The sequence below is a fragment of the Falco peregrinus genome, chromosome 2, assembly GCF_023634155.1.
Source record: "Falco peregrinus isolate bFalPer1 chromosome 2, bFalPer1.pri, whole genome shotgun sequence".
Classification (NCBI taxonomy): domain Eukaryota; kingdom Metazoa; phylum Chordata; class Aves; order Falconiformes; family Falconidae; genus Falco; species Falco peregrinus.
The window spans coordinates 11,839,346-11,852,968 of record NC_073722.1 but is presented as its reverse complement, the minus strand read 5'-3'; the positions used below and the strand labels follow the sequence as shown (position 1 = coordinate 11,852,968).

Genomic DNA, 13,623 nt, shown 5'->3' with positions numbered 1-13,623 from the left:
AGGAAGTGATCCCGTCCGTGCGGCCGGCCCGGCGTGCGGCCGCCGGCGCTCCGCGGCACCTGCCCCCGGCGCGGGCGTCCCCGCTGCCGCCGTCGCGGCGGAAGTTGTGGCGGGGCGGGCGGCGGAGTTTTGCGGGGTTTGCGCGGCCGGGGTCAGAACCAGGAAGTGTGCGAGGTTGTTGTCCTCCCGCCTCCCCCGGCCGGGCCGGGCCGGCCCTCCTCCCGCCGCCGCCACGCTGTCTGAGCGGGAAGGCCGAGCGCTCGCTGCCTCGCTCCGCTCCGTACGCAGGGCCGCGGCCCGGCCTCCCCGGGCGCTGCGCGTCCATGTGTCCACCCTCCCGTGTCCCCCCCCGACACCGTCCGCCATCTCCCCCCCCCTCCCCCCCGTGCCCTTTTAAACTCTGCGGCGGCGGAGCGGGAGGAGGCGCCCGCGGGCGGGGGCCGTGGCCCACGTGTGCGGAGAGGGGAGGGGGGGGAAGCGGGAGGGGGGGGAAGCGGGGGGGGGGGGGGGGGGGGGGCGCGCGTCCCCTCCCCCACGCGCGCTGCGTAGCGGAAGCAGCGCGCTCCCCCGGGGCCCCCCGAGCGGGAGGGGAGGGGCGGCCGCCGTTGGCGGGCGGCGGGGCGGGGCCGGCGGCCGCCAATGGGAGCGCGGCGAGCGGCGGAGTGGCGGCGCCCCGCGGGGCTGTTGGGGCGCGCACGGAATTGGAGGGAAGCGGAGTGTAAACACGGAAGCGGGGGCGCCGCCGCCGCCGGGCCGCACGTGGCCGCCCCTCCCGGCGGGCGGGCGCGCGCGCGTCCCGGCCCGGGGCCGGCAGCCGGGGAAGGCGCGGCGCAGCGGGGCTCTATGGGCGGCTCCGTGCTGGGAGTGGAAGAGAGGCCGCGGTAGTGCCGTTCCTTGCCGGCGGCCCAGGCAGGTGCTGCGCACCTCGGGGCCAGTCCCGCCGCACCGTCGCGTCTTCAAGCCCCCGCCTGAGCCGCTCTGCCGGGACGAGGCCGTTTACCCGAGCTCCGGCGTCTTGTCGGGGCCGCGTTCAGAACCGGGCATGGTTTGGCTTGGTTTGGTTCCGTTAAACCCCGCCGCTCCTGACGGTGGGACGCGGGGCGGCCCCCCGTGCGTCCCTGTGTGCGGTGCAGCCCTGGGGCCAGCACGGGCCGGGTCTCGCCGCTCCGAAAGGAATAACCGTTTCAGACCTGCCGTTCTCCACCGGGGCGGTGCCGGCTGCGGTTTTATTTTTGTCTTTCCAACGCGGAGCTGAACTTTTTTTAAAGCAGTCGGTGGGAATGGCGCGCAGCGTGCGGCGTTGTAGGTCTGTGCTAGCACGGAGGCGTGCGAAGGGTAAATGCTCCGTCACTTAACCAGTGTGTTAAGCTGTTCTTTTAAAAAAAGGGGAGCCAGTCGCATTTTTTGTAATGGTTTATTTTATTGAATGTGGAAAGACACTCAGGATTTTTCAGAGTGGGGGAGCAAATGCCAGCCACATGCAAAACAGCCCCCCCCCCCCCCCAGACAACAAAGCAACGAAGAACTGTTCTGCTGCAGAACAGAAAAAGTGGAGTGTTTAGACACCTTCCCGTATATGAAGAAGATTGCTTTGCTTCACCAGTAGAACACACACCTCTCGGATTTCTGCAGGGCTCACTGCTGCAGGAGATTTCAGTTAGTTGACTTTTGCTTTTTATTGTTGATAAAATAGAGAACGTTAAAGTAGTTGATTATTGTGTCAACGGTGTAACTAGACTGCTTGTGCGTCAACCCTTGGATAGATAACAAATGACCTTTGTGCTGCTCTTTCTGATGTCCTTAGCCCAGCCGACTTAATTTTTTATATGTATATATATTTGCATTGCAGTGAGGGATACAGATACCTATGCACGTCTAGTATTCCCATCTGTATATACTGTCAGGATGACATATCTGTTTACTTATTTACGTATGTAGATGCTATCACGTGGATTTAAGAGAGGAATGCTTTATCCTACGGGATTATATTAATTCTGCCTTGCCTTTTCCCGTGGCTGCTGGCCTCAGTGTTGGCAAAACTTCACAGTGCTTGGTAACTGGGAGAAGAACCTGAAGCAGTAACAATTTTAGTCCAGCCTTACCTCAATTGCTGGTTCTAAAAGCAACTCCTAAATGACTTTACAAAGATAGGTTTTGGCTTCGTAGCTGATGTTTCTCTCAGTATTGGGCTGATAACAGATAGGGCTCACAGGGAAACAAGCATTTCAGGTGTTTGCTCTTGTCTTCATCATTGATTGCTGCTATGCAGCGGGTTATGTATCATCCTTAAATTGTATGCAGCTGAAAGTCTTCTGAATGAACAGAGCCAGGCTTAGGGAAATACTAAAAAACCCAAGGAATTTGTTCTTCAGGTTCTCAACAAATGTCTGCCGTAAAACAAGCAGTAAACTGAAAATGCTTTCTTTTCCAGTCAAGTGTTGCATGCAGAAAGATTTCTGGGTGTTAGCTATATGGGCAATTCAGCTGTTTTTAATTAAAATGTGGTTTAAGCACTGTTACTGCCTTCTACTACTGTTTACTGTGGTCTTTTAAATGCTGAGATAAAACAAGCATGTGAACGCCAGTAAACTTAAATGAGGTCTGTTAGCTTATGTGTAGTCACTCTTGACTGAGTTCCATGCTTGGAATTGGGAATTCTTCATTAAAGTATTGCTCTGGTTGCCTGATAGTATTAAAGGATAAGCTATTGTAAATCAGGTGCTACAGTTAAGTGTTGACCTTGTAAATGCAGACATTGATAGGTCTTCAGATAAAGAGGGGGGAGCTGTATCATAGTTTCAAGAAGCACTGTTTTGAAAATTTCGGTTCCTTTTGGTTTTTTTTCTTCTCTTCTTTTGCTTTAATTCGTTTTGTTACTCTTGTTTTAGGTTAAAACTGGGGCATTGTTTCAAAATGGATATGTTGCCAATATGTTCTTCTGTAAAGCTAAAGTATGGCCCTGTTAGACTTAATTACCAAGTTTGGTATTTTGTAACAGCTGTTGAGAGCCTTGAATAATCTACTGTATGCGCTATTTATTTAGAAAGTGAAGCTAGAAGACATTCGGTCAACAGTGAAGATAGACCCAACCAGCCTAGTTAACTGTTAACGTTTTAAAAATTATTTTCTAAGAGGAATTTTTTTTTTCCTGAAAACAGATCAGAAGGGTTTTTTAAATTAAAATAAAATGCCAGAGAATCAGAGCTCTTCATAAGAGCAGTAGGATGAGATTTGGTTTAAAAGAATGAAAGGTAAGTGGTGGTATTAGCTCTGATGTGTTCTATCTAGATCTGTAAATGGCCGTTCTCCTGTTACTCAACTTACCAAAAGTCTGGGAAATTTACTTCCATCCATTAAACTCTTTTGCTTTGTTTGGGCAACTGATACTCTTCCTGAAGTGGATATATAAGGTAACAGGGATCCATACTAAGTTGTTTACTCAAGCAATACAGGCTATTGTAGTCTCGGAGTCTTATATATGTGTACAGTGGTAAGCTGATAGTATAATTATAATAAAAAATTTGTCAGTCTGGACGTTTTTAAAGAGAAGGCTCGTACACGTCATTATTTGGTTAGAAATTTTTCTGCCCACAGTGATACTGTGTTTGTGCATCACAACCTTGGATGTATTGAGAGATGATTAAGGTTGCTGGGATGATGTGTGTTTGTCTGGCACAAGCTATAGGAGCCTGATAGGTACTGCATGGTAAGTAGCTGCCAGCGATTTTCTGTGGTGATGGCTTTTGACTGAAGTAGGCTTTGTTTTTCTAATTGAGGAATCCTACTCCTTTCGTTTACTTTCCCCCCCACCCCCTGTCTTTATTGTGAGAAGTGCTACCAAGTGTTGATGACACTTGATCTAGCCATCTGCAAGAACAGCCGCCTGGTTTTTCCCTGTCCCATCCCCTCTGTGAGAGAACCTGTTCCCCCACTTAATCTTTTGGGATATCTTTTCTAGCTGTATTTTTCATCACGTCCCCTGACTGAACACTCTGACTTGCTGTCTTCTATTCAACATTTTCTAGAGCGGCAAAAAGATGTTTTAGGTAAAACTTACGTTGAGTTACAAATTCACACTTTTCTCTTCCAAATGTGTTTGGTGCAGTAGTGTTGCCTGAGCACTACTGCAGACTCCTAATGCTTGCTGGGTGGGCAGAAGCTCCTCAGGCTAAACCCAGGGACTGGCTGCAGGAGAATATAGGTAGCTGAGAAGACTTCAAACTTGGTTGTAGCACTTGTTTTGGTAACTACTTTAATAGATGTCTTTTTGGCAATGTTAGGCTAATTTGTTAACTGTCATGATAGACAGACAGCATGTGTGTTGTCCCAGCCAAAGCCAGAAGTGTTACTATTTTTTGCTTGGGTTTTTTTTTTAGGTGGCAATTTCAGTGGAGACCTAAGTAACTCATGCTGGAAAAACATTTGTGAAGCATGTATTTTCAAATGGCAGAAGCCTGTGAGGAGTAGATAGTGCTGGTTTTGTTGGAAACGGAAGGCTGGCTTTGGGCAGAGGTTGGGTGGCTCCTTTGCTCCTTGGCTCTTTTGTTAGGGGGTTGCAGCCTTAGTCCCTAATGCTAGGCGGGTTGTGTCTCCTTTCCCTCCGCTCTAGCCCCTCAGCAGAATGCCATAAAGCTGCAGAAGTACAAAGATGGCTTTCAGCTGTCTCTTTTGCCTTGTTCCTGTTCTCTGTTAAGTACATCTCTCTTGTGGTGCAGCATCTAAACTGCTTGCTATGGGAAATACTTTGGATATAAAAGTAGGAAAATTTTGTAGGCTTTTAAGCATTTAGGAGTAGGTGACTTCAGTAAGCTAAATCAGTACTCTTTTTACAATTGAAATTTTGCAACTGTTGTTTGAGTTTCTTTATAGAAGTCCTTTATATATCGAAGCTGATATCTGCATAGAAGCAAGATAACTAGTTGTCCCGAACACAGAAACCAGCAGAAACAAATGAAAATGATACAGTCCTTTGCTGCAGGGGTGGCAGAGGAGCTGGTGGAAAAGCTTTGCTTTAAATATTTTTTCATGCTTTAGGGTAATAATAAATGCTGATTTGGAGTTGTGGATTTCAGTATTGATGTAGAATCAATACATTTATAATGACTAGCTGAATATTAATTATTCCTGTGTTCTGATGATAAGTGGAAGGTTTCATCAGGTAGATGAGGGGAAACTCTAGTCATCAGTTCCCATGAAACTGAAGCTTCTCTTTAGAAAGAAAAAAAATCTTTAGGTAGAGCTTTTCCTGCAGGGCCACTCTGTTTCAGTGCAGGTGTTCAGCCTCTCACTCAGGACACCCCAAAATGCTGCTTGGGAAAGAACCAGCAGCTTGCCTGGGCATGGGAGCACCCAGGACTGCAGCTGGGGAAAGGGCTCACGGTGCAGAACTCTTGCCTACTGCCACTGATAATCCAAAGGGCAGAGCTGCAATAGAAACCCTTTAGTGTGATTTTCCTGTGCCCTTAGGTAGTAGGCTTTTATCGTTCCCAGCCTGGGGCGACATGGTGGTGGAATGTCAGCTTTACCAGGCATCTGCAATTCCAAAAGATAAAGCTCCCTAAATAGCATCCCAGGAGAGGAGAGGGCTAGGGGGAGTCCCAGCAGCCAGCCAGTGGGTGGGCAGCTGGGCTGGTCCAGCAAGACGTTTCAGTTGCCCAGAATTTTGCATTTGTGCATCTTCCTGATTTTGTTCACTTTCAGCTTCTGGTTTGTGTCTTTAGTCCGCTGGCTAGTAGGTTTTTCAAGTTTTTAATCCTTGCATTTAAATAAGCTGCATTTTGCTGAAAAGCTTTACTCCATACATGCCTGCACAAATCTGTTAGCGTGTTTTCCTAAGCCAAAAGCAACGCTATAGCAGTATTTTCCCTGCTTTTCACCAAATGAACCTCAGGTCATTTCTTAGATGTTTTCAGTAACGGGATAGATGCCTTGAAGTTCTCATAGAGAGTTATTATGGAATCCTGTTTAGTTCTCTGGCGCTGGAGATGGGTGACCCTGCTTACGCTAAAGATAGATTTCCTGGGCTGCGGGCTGCCTTGCTGGAGCGGTGCAGCTTTGAGCAGATGGCCATAAATGGGGACAGCAACTGGAGCGAGCCGCGTACCTTAGCCCCAGTGTGGATGGTGTGCAACAGGTGTTTCTGCAGTCGCTACTTGTAAAAACCTTTGCAAGGGTGAGGAATACTTGGCTGTGCATAGGATTGTAGTTTTAATTGATAAGTTGGGGAGGGGGGGTTTAGTGTTGCTGCTGCATTTGGGTTGCTGTGGGCTGTGCTGTATCAAGCTTTAGTGTGCTCTCTTGAAGTTACTTTAAACTATTTTTGATTGATTATTTTTTTATAAACTTGCAGAACTTGAAAAAAATAAAATTTTACCTTCTTCCCTTAGCTATCATTTAACACCCCGTGCCCCTGCATACTGTTTTGTTATGCTTTGTGTTTTGTTTTTTAACAACCAAGCCTGCTAAACCCAACTCACAGATGTTTTTAGTGTCAGAAAATGAAACCGGATATATCTGTTCTGCAAACTGATCTTGTATTTTTATATATATATATATATTTATATTTTTTATACATATATATTTATACAAATAGACTGAAAACCTGAAGAGAGGTGACATTTAGATTTTAATGGGGTAATAGTTGAAGACGGTTCTGCTTCCCTGCTCTGCTGTGTTTGTAACCATCCTCATTACAATCTGGCTTGTTCTGGTTAACTCGAAGGCAGAAGACAAATCCCAGAAGTCTGCTTGTGTAAGCTCTTGAGCACCTCATAGAAATGAGAAGCTTGGTTGTGAACCAGAAATCTAATCATAAGAAGTGACAGTGTTGGTTCTGCTTGTCTCATGTCTTCCCTAAAGATTTCTGTTACTGGAAGTTATAAAAGGTGTGAAGACACCTGACAATTTCAGGATTTTCATGCTTAAGATTGATTAGTGCAGTTGCACAGTGATACTTGTGGACTTTCACAAGTAATCTGTTCTCATTTATTTTTTTTTAATCCTTCTACAGTGGAAGCATCGGTTCATGGAAGTAATGTGCACTGCACGGATAAGACAATTGAAGCTGCAGAGGCCTTGCTTCATATGGAGTCTCCTACCTGCTTGAGAGATGCCAGGAGTCCTGGTATGTCAGCCACACTTTCTGCCCCGTGAGCCGTTTCTCCGTCCGCTGATTAGTAAAACAAGCGAATTGGGAAACCTGCTTCTGTGGAGAACTGTATGGTGTTTAAAATGTTTGCTTGCTTATTTCAAAACTAGTGATTCGTTTGAATTTTTACATGATTTCTCCACCCTATAACAAGCATACTTACAGATGAAATCATTGATCTGAGGAGAGGTGGTCGGGTGGAGATCTTTGAGTGGCTACACATTTAAAATTAACTTTTCTGTCTGTACATTAGGAAACACCTCTTCATTGTGTGTGGGGCTGAACGCTGGCACACGTTGCTCCAGAGAGGCCATGGGGTCTCCATCTTGGGGGGTATTCAAAAGCCGTGTGGACACGGTCCTGAGCAACTGGGTCTAGGTGGCTGGACGTGAGCAGGGGGTTGGACAAGGTGCCCTTCAAAGGTCACTTCTAACCAGCCATTTGTGAATTTGACATTTTAAATTGCTAAAATAAAAGAGTTATTTTAGGGGAAAAGTATTTTTGTCTGTCTTCCTGTTTTAGAAAGGATATCCAAACACACTATGTTGCAAAGCATTATCAGTTTAAAAATCCAAAACTTAGTGTTGATGATTACTTTAACTTGATGTTCCTTCTGAAGTTACTTAATATATGTTGGATGAAATAATGGTCAAACTGAACCCCAAAAGCTACAAAATAGGAAATGGAGATTGGAATAAGGATTGAAGATTAAGCTCTAATTAGTTTCCTTTAAAATTGAGTTTAGTTCCAAAGAATATTGGTGTGATACTTGTCTTCTGCCTAGCAATACTGGCAAGCGTGCCTATTTTTGGGGATTGGATTGTTTTTCTAGGTGACAGGTTGTTGGAGCAGAATCTTTATATACTATTGCATATGCTTTTGTTTCAAATAAGTTTTTGTAAGACATGTTAAAATAACCGTGTAGAAATTTCATCAGATTTTCCTTCCCCCCCCCCCCCCCCCCCCCCCACTTCCCTCATAGTGGAAGTTTTTGTCCCTCCTTGTGTGTCAACCCCAGAATTTATCCATGCAGCCATGAGACCCGATGTGATCACAGAAACTGTGGTGGAGGTATCAACGGAGGAGTCTGAACCGATGGATGCATCTCCTGTTCCAACTTCCCCCGATATCCATGAGCCAATGAAAAAGAAAAAAGGTGTGTATGGCTCTTCGTAGGAGTGGTCTCAGAATTGCCTTCTGATGTGCACTGCTGCAGGTGGTGCAGTTGATAGTGGTGAAGATAGGTTGGATGATCTGATTTCTATACTCACATGGACTCCTTGGAGGCTGAAATGTGAGCTCTTAGAAAACGAGTCTGCAACAAGGAAAGAGTAGCAAGAGAATGAGCTTCACCAAGCCATAAAGGAAAATGATGTCTTTGTTGTGGTTTATAAGCACAGTTCACGAAGGTGGAGGATGGGTAGAGAAGGATTCAAAGAGGACTTGTGTGGGTAACCGTTGGTGTCTGAAATACGAATGTATTTGGAGAGTGTGTACACTCAGGATTCTTCCAATGAAGTGGCAGGGTAAATAGTAACTTACAAACCCATAAATCGGTTTACAAGATCAGTACAAGATCTTCTTTGTGAGAGAAGTATCTTATTTGTCTGATGGGTGTGTCTTGGGGGAGAAACTGTTCAGAACGGTGTTTGAGTTCCAAGTGTTCAGCTACCAAATGGGAGGGTGGTACCTGGTAGGGTTTCTCTCTGGTCTAGCAGTTTTCTTACAGGCATCAATACAATTCACATTAACTAGGAATACTGTTTTCTCAGAGCTTCCAGACGTACTAAGATGGAATATTTACTTGTAATTTAGAGGGGGCAAAAATGCAGTGTAGCGATAAAGCAATGTGCATCTAAGATCTCTTAAGTTTTAGAGTTAACAGAAACAAACATAGCAAATTAACTGTAACTCTAAGGTAAATTGCATAAGCAAGAAAATTATGATTAAAGCTTTTCTGTAGCTGTAGTCGTACACTGGTTCGGAACTATTTCTTTACATTCCTCTGTGTGTTTGAATGGTCGTTACTGGGCAGATTGTGTTACAGGGCTGTGCTCAGGGAGTTCTGAAATTTTGTGAAGGTTATTTTGTAAATATTTTTTTCCTATTACAGACTCCAAATCCCTGTTCTTAAGTGTGTAGGGTCATTCAGCCATAGTTACAGAGCCGTAACTTTGGTCTTCAGAATTAGTGCGTTGTGAAATTCATCATTTAATGAAGAACGTTATTCATCAGCCAAAATTAATGCCTGAGGTAGGAGAGTGTACTGTCGCTGCTTGCCTGTAACTGCAGGCAGAAGCATGGGCTGTGTACAGCCGGCTGCCCTGGGGTGTGATCCTCCTCCCTGCTTGGGCCTGTTTACCTTGAGTAAAAAGGTCACTGAAGTGTGGAAGGATGAAGGAGCGGCAGGTCCTGCCGGGAGAGGATTCCCCTGGCACGGGAAGGCAGCAGCTTAAGCCTGCCGCCTGCCGAGGAGTCCCCTCCTGAGCCTTCTGGCAGGGGCAGGCGGAGGACGGGGGCGGCGTGTGGGAGCCCTGCCAGCCCGCAGCGAGCCGTGGCGGGGCAGCCCCGCGCGTGGGCAGCGGGGCAGGTAGGCTTCCTGGCATCCCTGAGGCTGCGGGTGCCGGTGGAGGCCGTCACAGTGCTCTGCCGTGTGTGCGTCTTGTGCGGCAGCCTTTGCACGCTGAGTGGGAGCTGTTACCTGTAGCTTTTGACAGGCACAAGGTAGAAATGAATGTTCACAATTTCAGTAGTAAAACTTCTTGGGAAACATGGTGCTTTGATCAACACCCATACTAGAATACAAAACCCAAAGCAGATCAAGAAATAATACATTTCAGAGTAAAACACTAAACTAAAAGAATGCAAATAAATAGAAGTTTTATTTTATACGTTTGGTGCTTACCTCACCTGCCATTAACTTGTCAGGAATGGAGTTAAATCTGCCTGTGAAATAAGCAACCACATGATGAATTAAGCTGTATCTGCAGTACTAGTAATCGAAGAATTTAAGTTTATCCGTACTCATGGTAAAGAAACAGCAGGGGAAAAAATGCATGAACTCTTTCTTTCAGCAAAGGCAATGAAATACTTTCATTCTGCATATGCTTAATATTTTTTTCCCACCCCCTCTCATATTTTATGTGCAGCTGGCCGTAAACCAAAGACCCAACAATCAGCTATATCTGATGGGTCTCCAGATCTGGGTATAAAGAAGAAGCCTAGAGAAGGCAAAGGTATGTTTTTTTTCATTTATCAAGTCTTCAAAATTATGCGGTGGATATGTATTGTATCTGTCACAGGAAATACACAGATCTTCAGAAAGTTGGTGGATGAGTTTGTACTGACTTCGTTAGAGTTTTAATTTTATTCGATGTCTTCAAATTTTTTTGTAGAAGGTTGAGCACAGGCCTGTGTGGAACTGCTCTAGAAATGTGCCCTGTAATACACTCTGCTGTTAAAAGGCTTTCTCCTTTTTCATTTGCTTTGTTTTGTGTTTATTGACTCGTGCTGCCTTTGGTGTTGCGTGTTAACTTACTGCTAGACGGTAATTTGTTAAGCTGCTGCTGAGAGGCTTGTTTTCAAGTAGAAACAGCTTATGGGTGTTTGTAATGGTGATGGTTGAAAATACGTTTTCTTAGTTGATTCACAAACTTCAGTGTGCTTATGTTGCTTGACTAATCGATTCAATTTGGCTTGAGGGGAAAAACATGGTATGTTTTTCGTATGTTTTTTTACTGGGGGAATGAGGGATTTTGTGCAGGAGAGTCATAGTTTCCTAGTGTTTCTTCTGATGAATAGCGTGTCTCCTGATAAATAGCAGGGACCAAATTCTTGGACTCCAAGCCCCTGCTATTCACTTAGCAGGGAGACAGACCAGGACATTTGCTTACAGGTTTGGCATGCAGTGGATCAGCGCTTCCCCTGGATATAGGTGAAAAATGTGGGTCTCTTCCCTGCTTACTGCACTGACAGTTGTTTGGAGAGGTTGCTATGGCTAGGAGAAACAAAGTTTAGTGGCTTTCAGTGGCAGCATACTAGCTGAAAAAGAGTGTGCAGTGGTCAGCTCCGCTATTATTTTGGGATTTGTTTGAAAGCAGGATCCCTGCTGTTTATGTAATTCCTTATCTGGGTATAGTTCCTGAGTCGTCACATTTGGAAGAATGGGACTGACGTCCATGCAGATGTTAGCTTACGAAAACCAGTGCAAACAGTAATTAAACTTCTCTGTAGTGGCCACTGTTGCTGTCTTCGGATTTGGGTACAGCAGTGGACCTCAACGAAGATCACAGATTTTGGCATCTGCTCTACTTAAAAGTACATCTTGCTTAATTTTTTTTTTTTTTCCTTTTAGTATTCTTAAAGCCTTCTTAGCTCTCTTTCTAATTCTGATTTCACTGTTACAGCTTTCCGTTATCTGAATAGTACTCGTAAAATGTCCCAGTTCCTAGTTTGTTCACAAATAACTTTGAGAAAGGAGGTCTGTATTTGTGTCTCTTCTAGTTTTCGTCTGTAGTGCTGATTTTACTCAATAGCTGTTGGTTCTATGAAGTGGGAAATGTGTTCTGTTTTGGTTTTGTTTCTGTGGACCCTCATAATCATCTACTTACGTCTCTTGTTCTCACAAGGTATCTCATTCCAGATTTTAACTACAATTGGCATAAAATACTTTTTTTTTTCTTGATGTCAGCTAACTTGATGTCCTGCAAAATAATTTGTTATTGGATTTATTTTTTGTTATCTATTTCAAAAAATTACTTGAAAATATAGGCTATTTTACATGCAGCGTGGCTTTGGAAAACCAGAGATTATTTCTAGAGCACAGTACTGTCAGCAGAGTTAAGTCATGAAGGAGGAGGACAGCTGGTTGTGCACATTTGGAAAGGGGATCTCTTGTGGTCCACGCAGGTACTCCTTCCTTTGTGCGTTCTGATACCTTCTGGTGCAAAGTGAAGCAGCTGTAAATCTGATTTAATGATGCTCTTCAGTTTAAGAAAAAAATATTAAGAAGTCTCTAGTTTCTCCTCTGTAATAAAGTGAGATAGTAGTATGTTTTTTGTCCTCCTTTAGTGGATTGGCAGTTTAGGCGTGGTTTCTCTTTCCATATTTTGTTTTTCATTTGCATAAATCGTAGGCAGTTGGAGGGAGCAAAACTGAGTTTGAGTCTCCACCTAGATGCTGGTACCAATGTGACAGTTCATTGTCACAATGCCTTGTGTCATGCACATGCTTTCTGGTCATTAATCCTTCAGCTTTGAGATGACGGCTAACATTAAGTAGCTGGCAGCTGTAATAATTAACTAGCCACAAAGATATCTTTCATTGTGCAAAATCTACTCTGTATTGAAGTTAAGACAGGTAATAACAACGTCTAGCTCAGCAGCCACTTACAGTACTGCTTAGCATGAGAGCTGTATGCTGTTAAATGAGGCTTCTGTCTTCCTAGCAAGGTTGTCCACCAGGCTGGACTTGGGATCCTTGAGTGGCACTAATGTAAGTGTTCAGATGATAAATTTTACAGCTATGTCTTCCTCAGGAGTCTGTAAGCTTGGATTGATAGCATTAGGAAAGGCTGGTTCTAAGGAGAAAGGGTTTAAAAATGGTTTAGAATTGTATTAAACGTTTCTAAACTAAGTTTTTTGTTAAATGCGTAGCAGCTATAGCTGACACAGCAGCCGTCCTGAAGTATCACTGGGCCTTTACCAGCAGTAGGTGGTTTCTGAATAGTATAGCTATTGCATAGCCTTCCTGTGGAAAAGAAGTTATTTAAGTCAGTATAGCGTATGAGGGAAAAGTGCTTAGCTGGGAGCACTGTTCCTTTAGGAAGGTTAGTCACTTTGAGGAATGATTCCTCTTGATGTTCCTGTTTACTTCCTAATACTGAAGCCCACTTAGATTTCTGCAAAGAATCTGTAGCATACCTGCAGCGTTTGGTGGTGGACCCAGAAATTCTGTTTCTGAGGAGCTAAGGAAAAACCAAAAACATTTCTAGGATGATTTCAGGATTCCTCAGTTCTCTTGTTGACTCTTTCCTCACGTAGGTCCTATTTGAATGTCTTTCAAATCCAGTGGAAGCTGGATTTTGGGAACTCTTGAGGCAGTACTTGCTGTTTATTGGAGCACATGGTAGAATAGGCTTATTCCCTCTCTATGGGGCGGTCTTCCAGAAGATGGAAACTGTAATATTTTTTTACGCTTCCAGATTTTTTTCCAAAGATAGCTAACTTCTTGGAGTCTGCAGCAGTGGTCTTTAACTTGCATTAACGTATTGTAATTGTCTTCAACATGGCATAACAAGTGCTATGCTGGACCACTACATCTCAGGAATTAATGACCTTTTTTTCACAAAAAATAAATTGAAATATATTTTTATTTGGCCCATGTCACCCCCTGGAAGCATGATCAAGTGAATAATTGGGGTTAACGTTCTAAGGTTATTATGCTCGTAGCTCTGTGTTAGTTCTCCCTTTTCAGAG

At 44.6% G+C, this 13,623-nt stretch overlaps 1 protein-coding gene across 8 annotated transcripts in view; it reads left to right on the top strand.

Annotated features, from left to right (window-relative positions):
- Positions 1 to 13,623, top strand: part of ELF2 (E74 like ETS transcription factor 2) — a 39,434-nt gene that overhangs the window by 21,795 nt on the left and 4,016 nt on the right. For 3 of the 8 annotated variants that reach the window (XM_055795046.1, XM_055795050.1, XM_055795048.1), the window contains 3 exons: positions 7,010 to 7,123; positions 8,130 to 8,303; positions 10,297 to 10,383. In XM_055795046.1, the coding sequence (XP_055651021.1) occupies positions 7,010 to 7,123; positions 8,130 to 8,303; positions 10,297 to 10,383 (375 nt within the window). Of the gene's footprint in view, positions 1 to 4,223; positions 4,244 to 4,278; positions 6,173 to 7,009; positions 7,124 to 8,129; positions 8,304 to 10,296; positions 10,384 to 13,623 lie in introns of those variants that run through there. The other 5 variants (XM_055795047.1, XM_055795049.1, XM_027790116.2 and 2 more) reach the window with 4 other exon arrangements.